This window comes from Clarias gariepinus, chromosome 14 (assembly GCF_024256425.1).
Source record: "Clarias gariepinus isolate MV-2021 ecotype Netherlands chromosome 14, CGAR_prim_01v2, whole genome shotgun sequence".
Taxonomy (NCBI): Eukaryota; Metazoa; Chordata; class Actinopteri; order Siluriformes; family Clariidae; genus Clarias; species Clarias gariepinus.
The window spans coordinates 2165384-2191293 of NC_071113.1; the positions used below are offsets into that span (position 1 = coordinate 2165384).

The following is a 25910-nucleotide window of genomic DNA, read 5'->3' on the forward strand; positions in this document are numbered from 1 at the left end:
CGGGCTCCAAGCTATGATTGTGTTTCTGACCCAATCGAGTTGAGGATTGTGACGGGTTAGCCAGGGCAGGCCCAGGACAACAGTAGCATGTGATCCCTCCATGATAAGTAATGAAGTCTGTTCAAAATGGTTGCCTGAGACCCTTAGCCCGATGAGGGGCGTTCTGTGCGTGATAGGTGGGAGCGGGCTACCGTCGAGCGCCTGAACCTTGAGGTGGGTTTCCAAGGGTAGAGCGGGGATTCCTAGGGTCTTGGCAGAAGTCGCATTGATCAGGTTGCGATCTGAACCTGAATCAATCAGTGCCTGCACCAGATGGGTCCGTTGCTCGTGGATGAGGAAGACTGGAAACAGGCGGCGTTGATTTGAGAATTTTTCTGGTGTCACACCCTCCAATCCTCCCAGCTGTACAAGAAGACGCTCCCTTTTTACAGGACAGTTCCTGAGCTGATGACCAGATCTCCCACAGTAGAAGCAGGCACCATCTACTCTGCGTCGTCGTCGTTCTTCAGGGGAGACGCGGGTCCCGTCCAGTCGCATGGGTCTCTCCTGAGGAACAGTTTGAGGGGAGTGAGGTCGCGGGAGGTCTTTAGGAGGCGAGAGTCCAGTTGGCTTTCGAAGGCGGAGGTGCGAATCTACTCGGCCGGCTAGATCCATGAGATCTTGGAGCGACGAGGGAAGTTCTTGGGAGATCAAGGTATCCTGGAGCGTCTCAGTTAGACCTTCAAAGAAGGCGTCACTTAGGGCCCGACTATTCCACCCGCTGGAGAGAGCTAGGGTCTGGAACTCTATGGCGTAGTCATAGGCTGAACGTGAACCTTGGTGGAGTGTTAACAGTTTGTGACCTGCCTCCCTGCCGTGACACGAGCGATCAAACACCCTCTTCATCTCCTTAGCGAAGTGCTCGTAGTTGGAGCAGCAGGGGTCATGAGCATCCCAGAGTGCAGTGCTCCACTCCCTAGCCCGTCCTGAGAGGAGAGTTATCACGTAGGCGACCTTGGAGCGTTCAGTGAGAAATGTGGATGACTGGAGTTCAAATATCAGCGTGCACTGAGAGAGGAAGGAGCGACAGGTGCCTGGATCTCCTTCATACGTGGGGGGCGCGGGAAGTCGTGGCTCCCGTTGCGTGCAGAGACCCCCATTTTGTGCCGGAGAGAGATGGAGCCGTTGGAGCTGATTCATGACATCAGTGAGGGTTTGCTTGGTGTTGAGCAGCTCCTGCTGGTGAGCTCCGAGAAGTGCACCTTGACTCCCCAGCGCTGATTTTAGGCGGTCGATATCTGCTGGATTCATTTCGTGGCTGGATTATTCTGTCACGGTGCAGAGCGGAACGAGGTGAATCCAGGCGCAGATGAGTGACAGCAACGTGAAAACAAGAACGAGGTCGGAAAGCGGAATCGGAGGTCAATACCGGGAGATAAATCAGCGCAGCGTTTAAGTCAAATCGTAAAACGAGAGCAGTAGTCAGAAGGGGAGGCGTTTAATCGGTAACCGGGAAATCAATCAGCGAAGCGACAACCAAAAAACGAGAGACAAAAGCCGTGGTCAAAGCAAGGAAGCGCGAGGTCAAAACCGGGAGATCAAAGAGCGAGGCAAACAAAACCGAGACGAGAAACCGAAAGCAAAAACGAGAAACAAAGCAGACTTGGCAACGTGAAAGCAGGAACAAAAATAACGCGAGAGAATCGAGGCAAAATACACAAGATAATCCAGCGATTTAAGCAGCGCGCAGCGCGTGCTTAAATGCTGGAGTAATCAGACGGGGATTAGAGACAGGTGTGCAGACGGGGCGGAAACAGGGGCGTGGGAAAGGACACAGACAGACTAAGGTAAACATGAGCACATGGACAAAGTGACAGCGTGGGAAAAAGGGAGCACAAGGCAGACCGGGCATAAATCATGACACACTGTAAAGAACTGTTACCCACTTCCACTCACGACCACCGCCTTTGAACTTCTCCAGGGGGCTGGCGTCTTCACCAAGTTAGATCTACGGAACACTTATCACCTGATCCGTATCAGGTAAGGGGACGAATGGAAGACGGCCTTCAACACCCCCACGGGGACTTACGAGTATTTGGTCGTTCCCTTTGGCCTGACCAACGCCCCCGCCGTCTTCCAATCCCTCGTTAATGATGTCCTGAGCGACTTCCTGAACTCCTTTGTGTTGGTCTACTTAGACAACATCTTAATTTTCTCCCAAGGCCTGGAGGAACACCGGCGTCATGTTCGTCAGGTTCTACAAAGACTCTTGGAGAACCACCTTTTTCTCAATGCAGAGTGCAAGAACAGCTCTGTTGCCGCCACACTCACCTCCCTGACCTCTACGGAAACCCGTTTCTATTGGAACACAGGGGCCGGGAAGGCTTTCGCTAAACTTAAGATGAGGTTTACCTCTGCTCCCATCCTCATTTTCCCCAACCCTTCTCGCCAGTTCGTGGTGGAGGTCCACACCTCCAACACCGGTGTCAGGGGGTATTCTCTCCCAAAGATCCGCCCAGGATAATAAACTGCACCCTTGAGCATACTACTCCCATCGCCTATCCCCAGCCGAGAGGAATTACGACGTAGGAGACAGAACTCTTGGCCATCAGCTTCCATTTTTTATGTGGACAGACCATAGGAATCTTGAGTACCTTCGTTCCGCCAAAAGACTTCCGCCATCAAGCTCAATGGTCGTTGTTTTTTTTTACGTTTTAACTTTGTTCTATCCTATCCACCAGGCTCAAAGAACGTTAAGCCAGATGCCCTATCGCGCAGTTTTCCTCTTCTAAGGACCCCACTCCATGCGACACTATTTTACCTCCCTCCTATCTCATTGCAGCCTTGAGATTTGACATCGAGACCAAGGTCCATCAGGCCCTGACCCAAGAGCCCGGCCCAAGCATTGTTCCCCAAATCGCCTCTTCGTCCCCATCTGTCTACATTCTCAGGTGTTGTAATGGGCCCATGGTTCCCGTTTGTCTTGCCACCCAGAGGGTTGCCTGGACCTGCTTAGTGGCAGCCTGCGACATCTGTGCCCAAGCTAAAGTTCACAACCGACTAGCTGCCGGCCTTCTCAGACCCCTACCGATTCCCCGCCATTCTTGGTCCCATATCTCCGTCGACTTTGTCACCGGCCTGCCCCTGTCTGATGGCAACACCTGCATCATGACTATAGTCGACCGCTTTTCGAAGTCAGTGCACCTCATCCCACTCCCTAAGCTGCCCTCCGCCAAAGAGACTGTGGAGCAGTTAGTCCTTAACGTATTTCGCCCAGTTCACATCTTGCTTTTGGGGCGCGTTTTGCAGACTCATCGGGGCGACTCCCAGTCTGGGTTTCATCCTCAGTCCAACGGACAAACCGAGCAGATGAACCAAGTGCTAGAGTGGCTCAGGACTCGACCACCTGGAGCAGATTCCTCCCTTGGGTCGAGTATGCCCACAACTTTCTACCCTCCTCGTCGACAGGCTTGTTCCAGTGCTGCTTAGGCTACCAACCTCCACTCTTCCCAGCCCAGGAACTAGAGGTGGAGACTCCAAAGTGCTGTACACAGCCTTACAAGAATAGGTTACATCAAAAAAAAATTGTATCAGTTTTAATAAAACACAGAAATATATAAAGCAAGAGTAAAAAGATGTGTTTTGAGTGATTACTTAAAAACCATAAAAGATTAAATCTGTCTAAGATGCAACGGCAGATCATTTCATAGTTAAGGACCTGCGACAGAAAAGGAACAGTCCCCCCTGGGTTTTCTCAGTGTTTTGGGGACAACCAAACGAGACTGAGCAGCTGACCTAAAAAAGCGAGCAGGGCTGTAGGGCTGGAGCATGTCTGACATATACTGAGGGACAAGACCATGTAGGGATTTAAAAACAAATAAGAGAATTTTAAAATCAATACGAAAACGAATTGGAAGCCAGTGGAATGACTTTAAAATCGGAGTAATGTGCTCTCATTTTTTAGTTAAAAAAATTAAAAGCCGTGCAGCAGCATTCTGTACAAGCTGCAAGTGTGCAAGTGACGCCTGGCTGAGCCCATAATAAAGTGCATTGCAATAATTTAAGCAATTCGTAATAAAAGCATGAAAATTATGGCAAGAAAGGAATGGTTTGGCCTTGGCCAGTTGTCTCAGTTGAAAACAACTTGTTTTAACAACTGCATTGATCTGAGCATCAAGTTTCAAATTTTAGTCCAATTGTACTTACAATGGACTTTTGATATTGTGTTAAAGCACCCAAATCTACATCAGCAACAGAGGCACCACTAGGCACAAACAGTATGACCTCTGTCTTTGTATCCCAGTTTAAGAGTAGACTCAAGACGCATCTTTTTAATCTGGCATACGCGTAACTCATCCCATAACTTCATACTTCAGTACATGTATCCTGAATGGCAACTACGCTAATTCTCTCCATTTTTTCTGTACTTTTCTACCCATCCCGAGGCATCTGGAGATTGTACCAGCTTCAGTAGACAAAGGCCAACCCTGCGAGGAACCTGGGGCATCCAGAGAAGGATCAGCTCCAGCTGGATTTTGCTTTATGATGATTAGAGCTACACATCCTGCTCCTGTGCTCCCAGTGATCCAGACCCTATCTGCCCTCTGCACCTATTGACTCATCCCTATGCTGAACTGGACTTCATGTTAATTCAAAGAATTTCTGTTATATTGTACTTTCAGCTGCATAATACACATAATGTTATATCATCTCTATCTGTTATCACCCAAATGAGGATGGGTTCCCTGTTGATTCTGGTTCCTCTCAAGGTTTCTTCCTATTGCCATTTCAGAGTTTTTCCTTGCCACTGTCGCCGTCACCCTTGGCTTGCTCATCAGAGACATTTCATTCATTCATCTCATTATTATCTAGACAAATCTTTCTTTCAAATAATAAATTGTTACATTTTCATACACAATTTATTATTATTATTATTATTATTTTATTTTTTTTTATTATTATTATTATTATTTTTTTTTTTTATGAATTTCTTTCATTTTTGTAAAGCTGCTTTGAGACAATGGCCATTGTTAAAGCCGCTATATAAATAAAATTGAATAGAATTGAATATTATTAAAGTGTAACAAATTTGCTGACAGCCAGGATTGAATTCCTCAACACAGTCTAAAAGTTGTTGAACAGAATGAGTTTGCTTTTGTTTTAAGGGCATGTAAATTTGTGAATCGTCCGCATAAAAATGGAAAGAAACACTGTATTTGCGAAGAATGGCCCCGAGAGGAAGGAGGTATAGGGAGAAGAGGAGTGAGACCGAAATAGAGCCTTGGGCCACTCCACAAGTGAGGGGAGCAGCAGAGGACTCCCCTCGTCCATGCGACGAATCCACCCCACGTTCCACGTTTCCCAGCTACGATCCATCATAAATTGTCCACTAACCACGCTCACGCTCTCTCTACTATGGCACATCTCCATGCCTCTGCATTTACCCCACGCATATGGGTTTCACGGCTCTGAGCTCGCGCACCTGCTGACACAATCACGCCCGTACAGACTTTGACCAAAGCCACTCGCGTGCTGCTTCTGCAACTGCTTCTGGATCCATCCACTAAGCCCAAGAGTCTCTTCTTCCTGACAAAAATAAGTGAAGTTTTTTTCTTTTGACACAAGGTGGTTGAGGTATAATGTCAAATCAGTTGAAACAATGCCCTCAAAAAAGTCATGACCAAGGCAAGGAGGTAATCCGGGCTGAACTACATGAAAATATGTGAGCTCATTGAATATGGAGTCAAATTTAACACCACCACAGTCACGTGATTCTACATTACAACTCAGGGCCTCGACATGTTTTCGAAATGACTCTGGTGTGCAGTCGGGACCCTTGGACAGAGGGTCTGCCAGAAATGCTTCCCGATTAATCTCACAATACCTGCAAAAATTTAAGCTTCTGCTAAAACTTTCTGTGAAGCCCCCAATATTGTGTGAACTCAAATTGTCACCTGAAATTGCATAAATGGTTCCTTTGAAAAGCTGGACATCTGGCAATGTTACTCCATTTGTCTCAAAATCCTTTAAATCTTTTATCAGAAAGCCAAACACTAGATTCTGTCCAAAATGCTTATAGTCTTTTTCTCGACATAACAGCACAAGTTGCATCTGATCAAGACTCAATCGGTTGTGTGGCAAAATATTTGCAAGTGTCAGATACATGGCTAAAATCTTGTGCTTTTTCCTCCCTGACCCTAGGGGGTTTACTACTTCAAAGGCATCCTGATAAAAGATTATGGCAATTAAACATGATGTGTGCTTGAGTAGCAAGTTCTGTTTCATGTTTGTGCCATCCCACAAATCCTGAAAAATATTATGAGGCTGGACTCTAGTTTGTACTTGCTAAAGCTGGTCTCTCACTGACTCTGAGAACAAAAGGGACACAATTGTGTATTTTACAGGAATATATTGCACAAAACATTCGTTGCCCGACTAATTTTTACCAAGACAAATAGATTCTGGCTCTACATAACTGAAGTTATTTTTTTTAAAAGTTTTTCTTTTATGGTCAGTTTTAAGTGCATGGTTATTACAAGCCCTGTGGAGATCCTCACTTCTCACAGTATCAATCACAGTGTCAATTTATTTACATGTTTGGAAATTAGGTGTGACTGATTTATCTCATGTATTTCCTGATAGTCTTTAATGATTGTTTAAATAGTAGAGGATGGAAGGAGCAATTTAGATTGAAGTTTCAGTTAAACCAAGGCTAAATGTCTTATAAATTCTCCTTCATCTTCCTTTTCTGGGCACACAACCATTTCTTCCGGACTTAAATCGTCAGTTTGCATAACGCAACTTGTATTATTACCATCACTAGTACTGGCAGGATTTGCAACTGAGTCAAGTAAACTTTCATTAGAACAGTGTTTATGCTTTCTTGAGACATGTGATGTGAATGTAGACTTGATTGTAAATTTTTGGTTACACCTTCTGAATCGGCATGTAACAGTCTTACCTTCGGTAATGTGGTTTCTCAGGTGTAAGATTAGGCCTCACACTTTTTACCAAATTTATGACCATATGTGTGACACTTAAACGTTGAAAACTTAAAAAAAAAAACTCCTGTGCACTGAGGAAATCGCACTTAAACTTTGCATTAGGCAAAAAACTATGCATCTGCATGTGCCTCACATGCGTAAAGGAATTACTGCAGGTTTTATTGCAAATATTGCAAATGAACATTTTCTCCTGCAGTCAGCAAATATCAATGGCAAAGTAACCATAATAGTTTAACACAAGCCCTCTTTGAGCTAAAAATAAACTAAACTTACGTTGACTGGCAATGCAAACGTAGTTACTACATTGCTAATTCAGTACATAATACTTAGAAAAATCTATTTTATTAGATCGTTATTAGCAAATAATATAATAAAGGCTAGTACAGTGTAACAACGAAAATGATAAAATTGCATTAACCTCAAGCCAGGTTCAGCTTCAGCCAATAAGTTTATAGTCGGGACAAACCTCAATTGTTGTTGCGTTCTAAAACTCTTCCTCCTTCGTTCTTCAACATTTACGTACACCAGGTGAAAAGATGAGGCTAGATTTGATGATCTTGCTCAGATTAAACCTGCTGGAATCTCTTCCAAGGAGTTGTAAGCGTCAGCAACAGCATCAGACATGTGACTAAACTTAAAAAAATACTTTTCTTTACCGTAGAATTAAACAGTAGTTTGCGATTAAAAGTTTTGTTTTTTTTTTCAAAAAGGGTTTGCATTGAAAACTGTATTTTTGAAGAACAGTGCCTTACTGTTAGAAAATCCCCATTTTTTTACAGATATTTTTTACAGTGCAGGTGTATTACAAAATGAAGACCTGTTGTTCAGTTGTTCCCTGCACGGTGTATCTGCACGGAGAGTTTGTGTGTGTGTGTGTGTGTGTGTGTGTTTGTAACGTTATCTTCTTCTTCAAACGTGCTTCCAATTAACCAACCCTGGCCTTCAAACTCAGAAGGCTACGCGTCATAGCCGATAACTGCTCCTTTGACCTGCTGGCTACAGCGGGGTGCCGACTGTTGGACAGTGTAAAGTAGCCTGTACAAGCCAATCCCTTTCCCCCAAAATAGTGTAAATGTCTGCAACAAACACAGACATTATTATATATATAGTTAGTAAGTAAATAAGCTAATAAAAGATAAATGAATAAATAGCTTTAAATGGTACTTTAGCATAATAAAAGTACCCTAGCATGAATATATATATATATATATCATTGATCCATAGTTATAGACATAACTTGTGATCTATTTCGACCTCACTCAGACCGTCACCACGGTCTCATTCTGGATAACTAGTACCAACAGAGTCACGAGGGACCCATAATACCCCTTTTCTCTGGTAACTTAACTGTACAGTAGATAAAATGGCAGACCCCAAAGAATTAGGATTTGTAACATTAATCCTATAAAATCTTGTAAACGTGCAAAGGGTGCTCCAAGAGGCCGCATCACATATGTCTGAAAGTGATACTCCCTTAACTGCTGCCCAGAAGGTGGCCATACACCTGGTAGAGTGGGCAACTAGACCACTGGGAATAGGTAGATCTTCACTGGAATATGCTTGTGAAATTGTATCCACTATCCAGTGAGATAAACGTTGCTTGGACACAGGCTTGCCTGCGCACTTTTTATCAAGACATACAAAAAATTGTGTATGTGACTGCCGCAATGGATGAGTAGGCTCATTGTATGTACGCAATGCTCTGACGGCAGATATGGAGGGGCTCTTTAGCTCAGTACTTGACCAAGGGGGTTCTGGGTGAAAAGCATTCAGCTCAACCTGATTTATTGAACCAGGTCTAAGGTAGAAATCCCGGATTTGGCCAGAGAAAGACTCCCGCATTTTCCGCTTTCCATCTCATCGGCTCTTTTCGGTAGCTGCCAAGGGTGACCTTCAACCAAAGGGGCTGGGAACCAGAGTTTTATCTTGGAGCCACAAGCAGGACTTTGTGATGATCTATCGCTATTCTCCTTAGCACCAGGGGAATCAGAGGTAGAGGGGGAAAAGCATACAACAACTCTTCCGGCCATTCTTGAGTGCATCTATCCCCAAGGGATCTCAGAGAGTACCATTGGGCGCAATGAGTTGTCTCTGCTGTTGCAAACAGATCGATCTTTGCCGGACCGAAGTGTTCCCATACAAGTCTCACCGTTTCGGGATGAAGATGCCACTCTCCTGGGAGTGGTCCGGTTTGAGACAGCAGGTCCGCCGCTTTTTTCACCGCCCCTGGTATAAATGCAGCTTTGAGAGATAGGAAGTTTGGGGATGCCCAGAAAAGTAGTTTACTTGTCACCTGGAGGCATCGTGCTGATCTGGTGCCCCACTGGTGATTGATGTGATACACTGCGGACATGTTTGTTTTGTAATAACGGAAAAAGGGCCTTCAGAGAGAGGTATATCGCTCTGTACTCCAGTACATTGATGTGTTCTGAGGTCCAGGGACAGTCCCAGATGCCCCTGATAGATCTGCCTTCCCAAACTGCTCCCCATCCTGTTAGGGAGGCGTCTGTTGTTATCACAGACCATCTCGCTGGGATGTTCCCTAAAGGTGTCACATGTGATAGTAGCCTCCTGCTCTTCCAAGGGCATAGCATCTGAATACACTTCTGTGGAACTCTATTCCCACATGACTGTTCAATTTGGGATACATATTGAACCTGTTAACCCACCGTTGTAGTGGGCGGGCACTGAGAAGGCAGTGTAGTGGCAATGAGACCATGGTGACGGTCTAAGTGAGGTCGAAATAGATCATAAGTTATGTCCATAGATAGATAGATAGATAGATAGATAGATATTATGGCAAGCCGTTTAGGAAAATATTTATGAGAGCATCGAATAAAAACTCTATATATAATAAATGAAAAGTCTGAATATATTGAATGGATTCTGCAACCTTAACTCATTCTTAGTGAAGTTTCAGCTCAAGCAGCAGTCTTTATAAATCAGCAGCGTATGTAAGCACATTATGGCACGTTATCAAAGTCGTATTAATGATGGAATATACTGTAAGCCTGTTTAAGAATTTTATTTTATTTGATATCAGAACTAATAAAGTGACTTTTAATTACCCTATTTCATTAATGTGATAATGCATTAAAATTGGCGATCACTTTTAATATTAAAGAGGTGGCAAACAATTTGGCAGCGATACAGCATGTTCTGCTAAACTGAAGATGGCGCGGAGCCGTGTGATTCATGTAAATTTTGCCTTTAGACAAAACTTCTGCCCTTTTCATATTTTCCCTGAGGTCGCTATTTAAAAAAAAAAGGTTTCGCATACATTAATTTTTTCTGAGTGATTGTAATGCGTAATACACCTATCTCACCTATGCGGTTTGACTCGCTGTGAGAAACATGTTTAATTTTTTTGAGTGGTAAAATAGAAACTTAACCACGGCCCCAAAACTCACACTGAATCATGAACCGTACTTACAGCCACCGCGCGAAACCGTGTAGATGAGATACTATAGGGGTATTAAACCTCTACTCTGTCATCTCATCGTATTCATTCCATGAGTGCGCTATACAACCCCAACCACTGACATGCTTCACATAGTTTCTGAAGCTGGTGAAGAGTGTTGTCAGCTGTTTGTCAATCAACTATGATTGTATACTCTGTTCGTTTCACTGTCACCACAGGTTACATAAAAATATTAGCGACTGTTTGGTGATTTCATTTATATATTTGACTATTATGGCATGCTATTGATAAGTTAACCCATGTCGAAATAAATGTTATTAAAAGAATTTGGTGCCATGTTTAATTTGCATAGAAAGTGCTGTCTTTTTTAACGCTGTCATGCAAAAGCAATGTGCGTCCAGGGCCGACGAGGAACCGGAAGTGATTGGAGCTCTCCAGGTGTTGGCTGATTGGTGGTCTTTGCCCTGGCGCACACTGGGCACGCCTGGATGAACTCGTTGATGTCCCGGGTCATGGAGGGCCACCAGAAGGCCCGTTGGATAAATTGAAGGGTGCGCTTGGTGCCGGGGTGTCCAGAGAGGGGTGAGGAATGGCCCCATTCCATAACGACGCTCCTGACTGCTGGGGGCACGTAGAGTCGCCAAGGCGCCACACCTGCCGGTTCTGTCTCCGTGGTCTGTGCCTGGCGGACCCTCGTTTCTAGATCCCACTGGAGAGGTGCAATGATTTTTGACGGAGGGAGGACAGGCACGAGTTCCGCCCGGGTGGTGTCCCCCTCATGTTGTCTGGAGAGGGCGTCGGCCTTGGTGTTTTTGGACCCCGGGCGGTAGGACAGATGCAGTTAGGGGTGCTGCAACAGTACTGTAGTCCCGGATGAAGCGACGATAGAAATTCGCAAACCCGAGAAACCTTTGAAGCTGCTTGAGGGTCTTGGGTAGGGGCCATTGACGCCAATGACGCACAGCTTCCAGTTTCTGCGGGTCCATGGCCACACCCTGGGGCGAGATGACAAAACCCAGTAACGCTCGTGAAAGGCTCGTGAAATTTAAAATAAAATTGAATTGAATTGAATTGAAAGGCGCACTTTTCCAACTTACAATACAGTTGATGAGCGAGCAATCTCTTTAGGACTGCCCTGACATGTTGGGTGTGTTCTTCAACTGTCCATGAGTAGATTAATATGTCGTCCAAAAAAGCAAATGCCCATCGCCCCAACATGTCTCGAAGAACGTCATTAATGAAGTTTTGAAAGGCGGCGGGGGCATTGCAGAGTCCAAATGGAATGACAAGACTTTCATAGTGTCCAGTGGGTGTGATAAAGGCCGTTTTCCACTCATCACCCTCTCTGATACGCACCAAGTTGTAGGCGCTCCGAAGGTCATCAGAGAGGGCGTCCAGGGCAGAGTTGGTAAGAGGCAGTGGGTGTCGGTTCTTGATGGTAATATTGTTTAGCCCCCGATAATCGACACGAAGTTCACCCCCTTTTTTTTTTACAAAGAAGAACTCCGCGGCGGCGGGCGAGGAGGAGGGCCTGATGGTACCTTGGCGGAGGGCGTTCGAAACGTACTCCTCCATCGCCCGTGTCTCAGTGGGTGCGAGGGAGTAGAGATAGCCGCGGGGGGGAACCGAGTCTGGCTGCAGGTCAATAGCTTGGTTGTAGGAGCGATGAGGTGGGAGATGGGTAGCGCGTCTCTTACAGAACACCTCAGCCAGGTCTCGGTAGGCAGGAGGAATGGCATTGGTGTCGACGTCGATGGCCTCGGACTCCCTAGAGCATGTCCCAGCCGAAGCCGATAGGCAAAGTTCGTTACAGGCCGGTCCCCACTGCAAGATCCTGTTTTGGGTTCAGGATACCAAAGGATCAGGATACCATGCTGTAAAAGCCAAGGGGTGTCCAAGGATGATGGGTTATGACGAAATGGAAGTCAGGTGAAATTGGATCTGTTCTTGATGTTGTTGAATGATTAGGGTGATGGGTTGTGTTTGGGTGGTGATGGGGCTAGACAAAAGGGGCCGGCCGTCTACTGAGGTGATACGAACAGGCTGGGATAACGGTTCCAACTCCACTCCCAGTTTTTTGGCATAAGAAGAGTCAATGAAGTTGGCTGACCCACAATAAGCACAGAGCCCCTCTCTGAAGCGCCGTTCTCGTTCTGCAGCGGTCAGGGAGGCGCGTCCTAATTGCATGGGTTCCCCGGCTCCGGTGTTAACCACGGCAGGAGGTGGAGAACTGACATGTCCGGTGGGAGTGGTGGTGAAGATGGTAGGTGGTCGTGGCGTGGTGTCCGGGAAGGTGGAAGCAGGCAGCAGGGTCCTCGGGGCTGGCTTGGGACGAGAGAGAAAGCGCTGATCGATGCGGAGGGAAAGTTGGATCAGCCCCTCCAGAGTGGCTGGAAGCTCCCGTCCGACGAGTTCGTCCTTTATCCACGAAGCCAGTCCCTCGTAATAGGATGTCCGGAGTTCGCTGTGTATCGACTCACGGACAAACCTCCCTGCCGCAGGTGATAAAGCTTGGTGTCGGTCTTCACCTTGCCCGCAGGGTGATGCGTAAAACCGATGACATTAAACTCAAACACCAGATCGAGCGCTGTTAGAAACACACTACACTTCCCGTCCGTGCCATTCCATTTTTCTGGTAATGAGAGAAAAACATCAGAAGGGGGGGGGAGGGATGATGCGGCGCTGCGGGTAGGCAGAATAACCACGCGATTTAGTCTAAGGACTCTTACAGAAGGGGAGCAAGGGAAAAACACAAATTTAACCCACGTCCTATAAACACACACTCGAAAACAGAAAGTGAACCCAAGAAAGTGGGTACTCACGAATTGGCAGAGAAACGATTTGAACCGTCATGGGCGAACTCAATGACTGAGTGATGTGCAGCCCCATCTTGTCTCCTTTTATGCTTCCTGTTTTGCGACCGTACTATTTCCGGGTCCTAGTGCCGGTCGCGGCGCGGGTGTGTGTGATAGCAGCTTAGTCATCCGTGAGAAACTTAGAGTAGAACCATTGCTCCTTTGCATTGAAAGGAGTCAATTGAGGTGGTATGGGCATCTAGTAAGTATATAATCAGGATGCCTCCCTAGGGAGGTGTTCCTGACACAGTCTGCTGTGAGAAGGCCACAGGGCTGACCAAGGACTAGGTGGAGATATTATATTTCCACACTGGCCTGGGATTGCCATAGGACCACCATTCAGGGTTAGCTTAGGTAGCTGGGGAAAGGGAATTATGGGGTTCCCTGCTAGACCTTCTAACTCCACAAACCAACTTTAGATGGATGGATTCAGAGTTTAAAAAATATTGCCACAAAATTGCAGTTAGGACTCCTACTACCTGTCACATCTGTGCCACCACAGTCCGGGGGAGTGAGATCCGGTTCCCCGGATTATTGAGCCGAAGCTTTGTCTCCCCCTAGTGTGTCTACGTTGGTATGTCTTCACTTAATCACAAATCACGTACACCTGTGTCTCTCCCCTGTGTGTCCTTATTTAAACCAGCTGAACCCGTAGTGTCTTGTCCGTTCACTGTTGTTCACATGTTTTGTTTGCTACATGCTACTCACACCTCACCGCCCTCTCCTCATCTCCTCCTCAGGAGTAAGCCGAGTCTGCAGGAACGGGGTAAGGCCGGTAGTGAACCGGCAGCGAGGTCAAGGTCACGGTTAAGTCGCCAGCCGAGCGCAGCGCAGGACCCGTGTGACAGTGGTGTTAATTCTTGGTAGTGTTTTGTGCCCGCCTGCAGACCCAGCCTGAGGAGGCTGTCTTTTGTTCGTTTGTTTTATGTTTATTTTTGGTTTTGTTTCTTTTCATATCAGAAGAGAATCGTGGGAATACTTTGCCCCACAAAAGACTGAATAAAAGACTCACGTGTGTTTGCAAACTTATACCTGCATTTTGCGTCCAATTCTTCTACACAGAGATCATGACAGATGAACGGACCCGTCCGGACGCAGCAGGAGTTCCCCTGCCCGACGAAAACGCACGTTTACATAGCTACCTGCGAGACCAGCAGCAGGAAATCGGAAGCCTGGCACGCGCCGTCCATGACCTCGCGTGCAGCGTTAGCCAGCTGGCAACGGCGAGAGTGCCCCCGGCTGCTCCGCAGCCACCTGTAGCATCGTCGCTCCCGCGCCCCGCTCCTCCGGAGAGGTATGGAGGAGATCCGGAAGGCTGCCGAAGATTTCTGCTCGCCTGCGAGTTGTACTTAGCGGACTTTCCAAACCTGACTGATCCGCAAAAGGTGAGCTTCGTCACTCAGCATCTCACAGGTCGCGCACTCGACTGGGCTACAGCCACATGGAGCACCGGAGGCACCATCACCACTCGATACCACCGCTACGTCGAGGCCCTTCGCGCCGTCTTTGATCACCCCGACCAGGGAAAGTCTGGTGAGCAGCAGCTGCTGAGGCTCCGACAGGGAAACACACCGGTGGCAGAATATGCAGTAAAGTTTCAGGTGTTAGCGGCTGAAAGCGGGTGGTGTGAAAAAAGCTTACTGGCAAGATTTCGAGACGGACTCGCACCAGATATCCAGCTAGAACTAGCATGTCGAGACACTGACTTGTCACTTGAAGAATGCATCACGCTAGCTATCAAGCTGGACCAACACCTGCGCAGCCAGCAGCGCCGACCGCTACTCCGACTACCGAAGCGTCCAGAGCCGCGCCGCAAGGAGAGCCTCCATCAGCTGCAGCCAACGGAACGCGAAGGGTCCTCCACCGAGGCCATGGACGTGGATTCATCACGTCTCCCCGCATCCGAGAAAACCAGGCGACTGACTGCGGGGCTGTGTTTGTACTGTGGGGGGGAAAAACATCGAGTCAGCTCCTGCCCGCTGCTGAAAGTAACGTGCCGCACCCCTCCGCGCACACACACACCTTTTTGTTTGCCAGCACAAATTTCATTTAATAATAACACTTTGTCTGTTTTTCCCCTAATAGATTCCGGGTCGGCTGGTAATTTCATCTCAGCTTCTGTCCTTCCCTCGCTGCAAGCTCCCGTGTCGAAGCTTCCGTGCCCGATATCTATTAAAGCTCTGGACGGTCATGCCCTCACCCACTCGCCACTTAAACTAATTACTGCGCCCCTCCGCTTAACTTTCCCCGGTCACTCTGAGGAGATAAAATTTTTCGTGCTTCCTCAGACGGACCATTCCGTCGTGCTGGGCCTGCCATGGCTCAGTTTTCACAATCCTAATTTTGATTGGGCGAATACGCGCATCCTCTCTTGGTCCCCACGGTGCGCCACACATTGTAAAACGTTAGCTTTAACGGTCCAAACCACTACTATTGAGAGCCCGAGTCATAAAGTGTCCTGCAGTGTGCCGCCAGAGTACGCGGAATTTAAGGATGTGTTTAGTGTTAGGGCAGCAGCGAGACTTCCTCCCCATCGTCCGTGGGACTGTGCGATAGAGTTATTGCCTGGGAAAACACCGCCTTACTCACGTATTTATCCGTTGTCCCTGGACGAAACCAGGGCAATGGAGGAATACGTGGATGAGGCTCTCAAGCAGGGACTTATCAGCAGGTCCACGTCACCGGCTTCGGCAGGTTTCTTTTTTATTGAAAAAAAAGGCGGAGGCTTAAGACCCTGTATTGATTATAGGGGACTCAATGCGGTCACAATAAAATATAAGCACCCCCTGCCACTGGTTCCGGCCGCTATCGACCAACTCCGAGGTGCCTCCATCTTTACCAAGCTCGACCTCCGCAGCGCATACAATCTCGTTCGTGTGCGCAAGGGCGATGAGTGGAAGACGGCGTTTAGCACCTCATCTGGTCATTATCAGTACAACGTAATGTCATATGGGCTGGTAAACGCACCTGCGGTGTTTCAGGGATTCATGAATGACGTGTTTCGGGATATGTTTAACCGATGTGTCATAGTATATTTAGATGACATTCTGATATACTCACGGTCATATTCTGAGCATGTTAAACATGTGATCGCCGTCCTACATCGGCTACGCGCACACGGGCTCTATGCGAAGGCGGAGAAATGCGAATTTCACCAACGTGAGATCGCATTTCTGGGCTATCGCATAGGGCCACAGGGGGTCAGGATGGAGAAGGCCAAGGTGGAGGCGGTAACCCAATGGCCAGTACCAAGGTCAGTAAAGGCGCTACAAAGCTTTCTCGGGTTCGCCAATTTTTACCGGCGTTTCATTAGAAACTTTAGCGCGATAGCGGCGCCACTCACTGCCTTGCTTAAAGGCAAACCTAAGAGACTTAGCGCGCTCTCCGCAGAAGCAGCGGAGGCATTCCTAAAGCTCAAAACAGCTTTCACCACAGCTCCTGTCTTACGGCTTCCCGATCCGGAGAAGTCGTTTGTAGTCGAAGTGGACGCTTCCGAGGTAGGGATAGGGGCGGTGCTGTCGCAGCGCCACGGTCAACCCGAGAAGCTCCATCCTTGCGCGTTTTTTTCACGCAAACTGACACCTGCCGAACGAAATTATGATATTGGCAATAGGGAACTGCTAGCAGTGAAAGCGGCGTTAGGGGAGTGGAGACACTGGCTAGAGGGAGCCAAACACCCTTTCGTAGTGCTTACTGACCACCGAAATTTAGAATATATCCAACAGGCAAAAAGGTTAAACACTAGACAAGCCCGCTGGGCACTGTTTTTTACGCGTTTCCGCTTTCATATCACGTATCGGCCGGGATCAAAAAATAAAAAAGCAGATGCATTGTCTCGGTACTATCCGGCATTAACGCCTGTCAAGAACCCTGAACCCATTTTACCCAAGCCGCTCGTGGTCGCTCCGGTGATGTGGGACGTGGACGCAGAGATCACTCAGTGGGCGCGACACAACCCCGTGCCCGATGGGTGCCCTCCAGGACGCACTTATGTCCCCGAAGCGTTTCGCGAGCGGCTCACAATCGACGCTCATGTTAATCGATCCTCGGGGCATCCAGGCGTAGCCCGTACACATAAAATACTCGTACCGAAATACTGGTGGCCGCGTATGAAGGAAACCGTAAAGACAGTAGTTTTATCTTGTGCCATCTGCGCGAGCACAAAAAGTCCGCGCAGTCTACCGGTTGGTAAATTAATGCCCCTCCCGACGCCGAACAGACCGTGGTCCCACATTGCAGTGGACTTTGTGACGGACCTGCCGGTGTCAAACGGGTACACTACTATTCTTGTTGTGGTAGATAGGTTCTCGAAGGGGTGTCGTTTCATTCCGTTTGGCTCTCTTCCGTCAGCAATTCAAGTGGCCGAAGCCCTTTTTGAATATGTGTTCCGATACTATGGCATACCCGAAGATATAGTTTCTGATCGTGGTCCCCAATTTATCGCTAAAGTCTGGAAAGCGTTCTTCCAGAAATTGGGAACCACTGTGAGCCTAACGTCGGGCTACCACCCTGAGTCTAATGGGCAGGCAGAGCGGACTGTCCAAGAACTCGGCAGATATCTTCGAGCATATTGTAGCAGTCAACAGCACGACTGGGCCCTCAGCCTGCTATGGGCCGAATACGCCCAAAATTCGTTAACCCACTCCTCAACCGGTCTAACGCCGTTCCAGTGTGTGCTAGGTTATCAACCTCCGCTTTGTCCTTGGGATGCCACTCCCACCGAAGTACCCATGGTGGACGAATGGTTTAAAAAGGCGGAAAGAGTTTGGGAGAACGCACACACGCAAATCTCCCGAGCAGTGGCCCGCTTCAAGAAATTTGCTGACAGACGAAGGAAGGAAGGCCCTCCGCTCCAGGTAGGCGATCGGGTATGGCTCTCGACACGGGACCTCCATCTTCACCTCCCTTGCCGCAAGCTCACCCCAAAATATATCGGCCCCTTCCCTATAATCGCTCAGGTTAACCCCGTTTCTTTTAAACTCAAACTCCCAAACCATATGCACATTAACCCTGTTTTTCACCTTTCTCTGCTAAGGCCGGTGGTCCGGGGACCCCTCGACGAGGGCACAAGCGAACCCTCGCTCCCTGGGGCTGTGGAGATAGAGGGCGCCCCAGCGTTTAAGGTAACTAGGTTGTTGGACTCACGGAGGAGAGGGGGGTCTCTCCAATATCTTGTCGACTGGGAGGGATACGGTCCGGAGGAGAGGAGTTGGGTGCCAGCTAAAAACATCTTAAGCCCCGAACTAGTTACAACTTTCCACAGGGAGAGGCCGGATCGCCCAGCACCCCGACCTCCGGGCCGCCCCGCTTAGCGACCAACCCACCCAGTCAACAGGGCCCAAGGCGACGGGGTCGCCCTCGCCTCCCTTTGGGAGGCCGGTCCTGAGGGGGGGGGTACTGTCACATCTGTGCCACCACAGTCCGGGGGAGTGAGATCCGGTTCCCCGGATTATTGAGCCGAAGCTTTGTCTCCCCCTAGTGTGTCTACGTTGGTATGTCTTCACTTAATCACAAATCACGTACACCTGTGTCTCTCCCCTGTGTGTCCTTATTTAAACCAGCTGAACCCGTAGTGTCTTGTCCGTTCACTGTTGTTCACATGTTTTGTTTGCTACATGCTACTCACACCTCACCGCCCTCTCCTCATCTCCTCTTCAGGAGTAAGCCGAGTCTGCAGGAACGGGGTAAGGCCGGTAGTGAACCGGCAGCGAGGTCAAGGTCACGGTTAAGTCGCCAGCCGAGCGCAGCGCAGGACCCGTGTGACAGTGGTGTTAATTCTTGGTAGTGTTTTGTGCCCGCCTGCAGACCCAGCCTGAGGAGGCTGTCTTTTGTTCGTTTGTTTTATGTTTATTTTTGGTTTTGTTTCTTTTCATATCAGAAGAGAATCGTGGGAAGACTTTGCCCCACAAAAGACTGAATAAAAGACTCACGTGTGTTTGCAAACTTATACCTGCATTTTGCGTCCAATTCTTCTACACAGAGATCATGACACTACCTTTAAAAAAAATCTTGATGTGCATCTGGAGGTTTAATTTTTTCTCCCAAAAAATTTACATCCTACTTTAAACATGTAAACCTTATAATAAACATATATTTAAGCTAAAAAAATAAATGAATATATTCAAGCTATTAATTACTTTATCCATAAAACAGGTACTACATGGGCCCAGGAAATAGTGGATTTGCTGCTACATAATGGAGACACTGAGATTTGTAAGAGAGCTCCGACTCCTGTACGCAGCCCGTTTTTGGAGATTCATTATCCTCCTCCAATTCCATCAGGTACAAACACACAGATGGAAATATTTTAACATATAATTACAGCATTGCTTGATAAAACAGTTTTAACAGTTATCCTTTAGAAACACCATACACCCATACACTGGCCCTTTTTTTTTCCAGGACTGGACCTACTAAAAACAATGCAACCTCCAAGAGTCATCAAGACACACTTACCCATACACCTGGTGCCTAAAGGATTCTGGGAAAATAAATGCAAGGTAAGAGTAAATATTTAAGCAGGTCATGACAAGGACTACTAAATCATCTCAGTTGCCAAACACATATGTCCACTAATACTCAATTTATCCTGTGAAAAAGTATCAAAAAAAGCAGGACCAATTCTTGATTTTTTTTCTCATTTCTCAACTCAATTCTTGAGTTTTTTTCTTCCTGAGCCAAGTTGCTTTCTTCATCTGATCCTGGGGAGATATTACTTGCCGCTGTTGCCGTCGGCTGATCAGGGCAACCTGAATGACCAGGTTATCACATCTATGCAGTTTGTTCCCCCTGATAGCACAGAACTTAAATTGTGAAAGAGTGAATCATGAGGAATTATTTTCACACATGAACTGGGTACCACATTGGACACTTTTATCAAAGTTATTTGATTGTGTGTAACTTTTTTGTTTTTTGGTGTACAGGATTAAATATGTAAGAAAGAAAAACAAATTATTATTATTATTATTATTATTATTATATAAATTATAATTGCAAACCTTCTAATGCACACCAGGAAATTCATGCATATACTGTCTTTTTTTTTAATTATTTTACCTCTTGTCCCTTTGCGTGCTTAAACCTTTGACTACAAAATCTATGAAACTGCCACACACTTCTGTAATCATTACCATAGGCAATTTGGTATCTGTTAGAGCATATTATTTAGTAGTTTGGTGTTGTCACGCTCTCAGTTCACTCATGCTGTTCAAAAACCATTTCCATCTTTTGTTATTTCCTTTCCCTGCTGTCATGCTCCTTACCACGCGGTCATGTTTTCCCATGTTTCCATGTCACCTTACACACCTTCACACCACCCCGTCTGTACACCAGTTTCTCATCCAGCGCTGATTTCTTTTTAGCTTATAAGGAAGCGCAGCTCACTATTTCTTTGCCCGATTTTTGCATATTTCTTTGCCTGAATTCTCTTACATTTTGTTTCGTGTTTTTAACGTTGCTGATTTCGCATTTTTTCCTCGTTTTTTCGCCTTCCATCTCACGATTTGGATTTGGCGCTTTGCTTTTGTTTTAAGGGCTTTAACTCTCGCTTTCTCGACTATAGCTCTGCTTCAAGTTTTGGCTCAACTACCTTGCTGACGGATTTCATGGCCCTGACCAAACGTTTTTGCTATTAGGATTATGGCTCAGTTTCAAGTCTTAGCACTGTTTCATTGCAGACAGATTTCACAGCTCTGATCTAATGCTTCCCGTTTCACAATTGGTGGGTCAGTCTTACGTCTCTGCTCTTCTTACGGATCATGACTATTCTGCCACCAGAACACGTTTAGTCATTCAACAACCGTTCCGGTGGCCCATGGTGGGGGAGGACCTATCCAGGTTTGTGGCAGCCAGTGACATTTGCACCAGAAGTAAACACGACAACCGACCCCCTGCCAGCCTTCTCAGACCCTTACCTGTGCTATGCAGTCCCTGGTCCCATATTTCTCTAGACTTTATCACTGGCCTACCCCAGTCTTACGGCAATACCTGCATCATGACCATCATTGACCGCTTCTCTAAGGCTGTTCATCTCGTTTCACTTTCCAATCTACCCTCCACCAAGGAGACAGAGCAACTTCATGTCTTCTGGCTTCATGGCCTTTCCACTGACATCATCTCAGAAAGGGGCCCACCTCACAGTCAGGCACTGGAGGTCTCTCTCCAGTGCATGACCACTTGGTATGCTGTCTCCTGAAACAGGTTTCTCCCATGGGTTAAATATGCCCTCAAGTCCCCACACATCACCTCCACAGGGCTGTCTCTGTTCCAGTGCTGCCTAGGTTACCAGCCTCCGCTCTTCCTGGCACAAGAGGCAGAAGTGAATGTTCCCTCAGCCCAACACTTTGCCCGCCACTGCAAATGAACATGGTTATGGGCAAGACGTACCCTGCTACAATCCGCCAGCTTGTACAAGAAACAGACAGACGGTTATTGTACCAAGGCCCCTAAGTACCATGTAGGGGACAGGGTCATGCTCATTCTAGTTAAGATTCTGGCTGCAGCATTGTGGACTTACGGAAGACTATTTGTGCACCCAATGATGGGTGGGCTACAATGATCCGGCAGGACCAGGGGCTATTGAACTTTTTCATGATCCCACCTCTATTTTGGCCATCTCTGTTTTAATGGCATGATGGCGGCTCATTTTAGCTTGCATATCTAGGATGTACTCTATTACAGAAAAGTAAGGGAAAGGCTGCTATTCCCAGGCTTTTCTTGGTACATCCAGCAGACCACAGGGACTCCTTCGGAAAAGAAGCTTGAAACTAGTAAGTTGGTAGAGGTGGTAGAGGCCTGAGGGGTTTCTGTGACTGTAAAAAGGAAAAATGGGAGTAGCTGATCCCAGTATAGTATGGTTGAACAATATGGTTGAAGATTAATGCAAACTAAGTGTATCACCATGTGAAGCAGAATGAGAGGAATCAATGTGCAGATGAGTTACTGCAGCGTGAGACGAGAGCATGGTCGAAAGGCTTATTATATTCTATCTATTTGTTATTTGAGCTTTTGGTGTTATCAGCAGGCACATTTGTAAGGCTGTAATTTACCATTATTCAGCCTGTGGCTTGGAAGCATACATACTATACATTCTTTTGTTTATTAAAATATCATTTTATTGTCATTCAACTATAGACACCAAGGCACAAAGCAGAATGAAATTACAAAACACAAATAACCCAGCCAACAAATTAAATAAAAAAAAAAGATATCTTAGAGGTGGCATCTAATCCATTTAACCATTTTACATCATAGAAGAAGTCAAAGTCTGCCAGAGTGATGAAATTATTATTTACCAGAATCTTTCTCTTGTTTTTTTCAGGTTATTTATGTGGCTCGAAATGCTAAAGACAACCTGGTCAGCTACTACCACTTTGACCAAATGAATTTAATTCATCCAGAACCAGGTTCTTGGGAAGAATATTTCCATAAGTTCATGGAGGGAAAATGTAAGGTGTATAATAATTTAAATGACCCATAATTAATTACTTAAAATAAGGTTCTTAACTACTACCTATGTCCACAGTGCACTGGGGTTCTTGGTACGACCATGTGAAAGGTTACTGGAAAGAAAGAGAGGAGAGGAATATCCTTTACATTTTCTTTGAGGACATGAAAGAGGTACAATATAATATAATTAATATAATAAGTCTCTTAACAACTGATTTCATGTACAATTTTCATGTAGAACAGGTGACAATGTGGCCTAATGGCTAACAGTTTAAAACTATGAAAGAATAACATTCATACACTAAGTTTAATCCCAAAAAGAGCATAATGTTCCAAAAATTATTCAAATATATTCTATGAATAATAACAACAGTGTGGGACCATTCTGTCATCATCAGCAGCAGCAGCAGTACATAGCAGGATTATGTCCAGCGTAGCTTTCACAGCTTAGCATTGTTTTTCGGTTTTTATTTCAAATTCAGAACCCTCGTCGGGAAATAGTGAGGATCATGCAATACTTGGGCCTGTTGCTTTCTGATGACATCATTGACAAGATTGTGGAGCTGACATCTTTTAATGTCATGAAGGAAAATCCAATGGCCAACTACACATCTATTCCAAAAGTCATATTTGACCACTCCGTCTCTCCTTTTATGAGAAAAGGTCTGGATTTGTGCTTATAGGTCTTAATATTATTTATGAATATAAAATTTCTCATGGTCCTGTCAAAGTCGGTCTTAAATTAATGTGTTTATTTTCCACAGGGGAGGTGGGAGACTGGGCCAATTACTTCACCCCTGCTCAGTCCCAGATGTTTGATGAGGACTATGCCAGACAAATGGCCGAGGTTGACATACCCTTCCGCACCAGTATATAAATGAAGTCATTAAAAAAAATCATCAGATGGTTGATTTTAAGATTGTCCAATATAGCTTTATTTACAGTAGCTTTGATGACAGCTTTGCAAAATAATGGTGTCTCTCATTAGATTCATAAGTCACTTGGACTGGTTTTCAACTCACAAGTAAGCCTTGTCAGGATTTAATTTGTGATATTTCTTGCCTTAATGTGCTTTAGTTGTCAGTTGTCTTGTGTAGAGGAAGTGTGGGTAGTGAGTCAATAAATCAGTGGTACTACAACTACTGTACATTTTTAAGAAATGAAGGTCATTCAATCTGAAAAAATCTTGAATTTTAAATCTATCTCCAAATACAGTTATCAAAACCATCAAAAAATATTATGAAACTGGCTCTCACTAGGACCGTCCCAAGTAAGGAAGACCAAGAGCTTTTTCTGCTGCACTGAAAACCCTAATAAGTTAATTGGACTAATTTGATTGAGTAAACTCGTTGCCTCAATTTAATTGAGTAATGGAATCTTCCAAAACTTGCATATTTAAGTTTATTTAACTTGGCGGTTTTGTAGACTGTACTTAAATCATTTAGTTCAACAAACTTAGCACTTATTTAATGTACTTAAAAAATTGCGTTCACTTGGTATACATTTTTTAAATGTACTTATATATTTAAGTTAACTCAACATGAAAATGTAACTTAAACCTGTTAAACAATGTTCTTATATTTGACTGCAAGCTTTGTGCACACCGAACTGAAATAAAACAATGAACAGCATTTTTAAGCTTAGATTTTTTTTATTGACAAAATGCCACAATTTTCCGCCGGAAAGAATGTTGGAGAGTACTTTATTAGGCACACAGCATGTACGGCATGAGCAGCACATTGACACAGGAACCACCATCCAATTCAGCCTCAGCATGAACCGGAGCACACGTCACCCGTTGCCCATGCACACAAACAGAGCCGAAGCCACTAACCCAAACACCCTTCCCCAACATGGTGAACACACCGACATCCCCGCAAAGCATGCTGGTCGTCAGCCGCCGCCCCGCCCACGCCACATTCACATTGGTGAAAATTGACGTTTTGAAAATGTTTTTTCCCCCAAAGGATTAATCATGATTTTGAGCTCACAAGACTTGAAATCTTAAGTTTATGCATTTTGATGGTAAATAAGTTAAATGAACTTATATTTTTAAGTGATGGGTCCAAAATGCAAAATTTTAAGTAATGTTTAGTCAACATTACTTGATTGTATAAGTAAAGACAACATTAGGGTTTACAGTGTGCAGCTTATTAGAATGACTAGCCTCGGAAGCCGTGGGTAATCGTCTGCTCTACTCGGTCTTAGTGCTTGTCTTTCACTGGTATAATCAACATCTGTGCATGCGTGTACTCCTTTCGCCTTCACACACGTCGCGATTAATTTGTTTTATTTTTAGTTTACAGCAGTGATTCTGTTAGTGTGTGCTCACTCGAGCATAATTAGCGATTAGTTCTCAGGTTAGTTTGTTTAATTTTTTTACTTTATATTTTGTATTAATAAATTCATGTTATTATTATTCAACGAATAATTTTAGTTTCCATTATTTCTCATAGGGGAATCTGCTTTGAATTATGTGTATTTTGAAATACAAGCCCGCAGTAATATCACCCACTCACTCACTCACTCGCTTCAGTAAGTGAGTGGGTGGTGGGATGTGACGGGATGCATTTAAATATGGAGTTAACAAACTTCTACATCTTCTACCCAGAGTTATGTGGACAGAGTGTTCTATGGACAGAGTTATGAAAGAAACCATGGCCAGGTAGAAAACTAACTAGCTTCCCCGTGTGACTGAAAGGTGTTCTGCAGACATACATTGTGATACTCACTCAATTACCCATTCGTTTACACTCTACAGTGTCACAGGGGGCCTGGGGCCTATCCCAGGAGACTTACAGTAGGTGGACAAGCGGTATGTGACTTTTACCATCGCGGCGCACGGCAAGTGCATTTGGGTTTGTGCATTTGCTGGTTTTTACCGCTGAGTGGCGCTATAAAACTACAGACTGACGCCTCAGGCCTTAGTTGATTCTCTTCAGGATTAATGAGCCGCAGCTCGTCTAGATCCGCACGTAGTTGCACATGAAATCAAGGGAAACATTGTAATTAACAAACTCATAGTAGTAACATTACAGTACAAATTTATAATTTAAATTTGATTAAACATTTTTAGGATCGAATTTAAGCAACATAAACGTTAACACACTGAGCATTTAGATTTTATTATGTGTAATTAGAAAAGCTACGCGTGTAGGGTCTTGTCATCTTATATTTTGTGTTCTTTGCATTTGGAGTAGATTT

General features: G+C 45.6%; 1 protein-coding gene across 1 annotated transcript in view; it reads left to right on the plus strand.

Annotated features, from left to right (window-relative positions):
* Positions 1-23583, plus strand: part of LOC128540902 (sulfotransferase 1 family member D1-like) — a 39726-nt gene extending 16143 nt beyond the window's left edge. The window contains exons 2-7 of the mRNA XM_053510895.1: positions 19413-19541; positions 19662-19759; positions 22579-22705; positions 22783-22877; positions 23189-23369; positions 23471-23583. Coding sequence (XP_053366870.1) covers positions 19413-19541; positions 19662-19759; positions 22579-22705; positions 22783-22877; positions 23189-23369; positions 23471-23583 — 743 coding nt within the window. The remainder of the gene's footprint in view (positions 1-19412; positions 19542-19661; positions 19760-22578; positions 22706-22782; positions 22878-23188; positions 23370-23470) is intronic.
* Positions 23584-25910: the final 2327 nt, after the last annotated feature.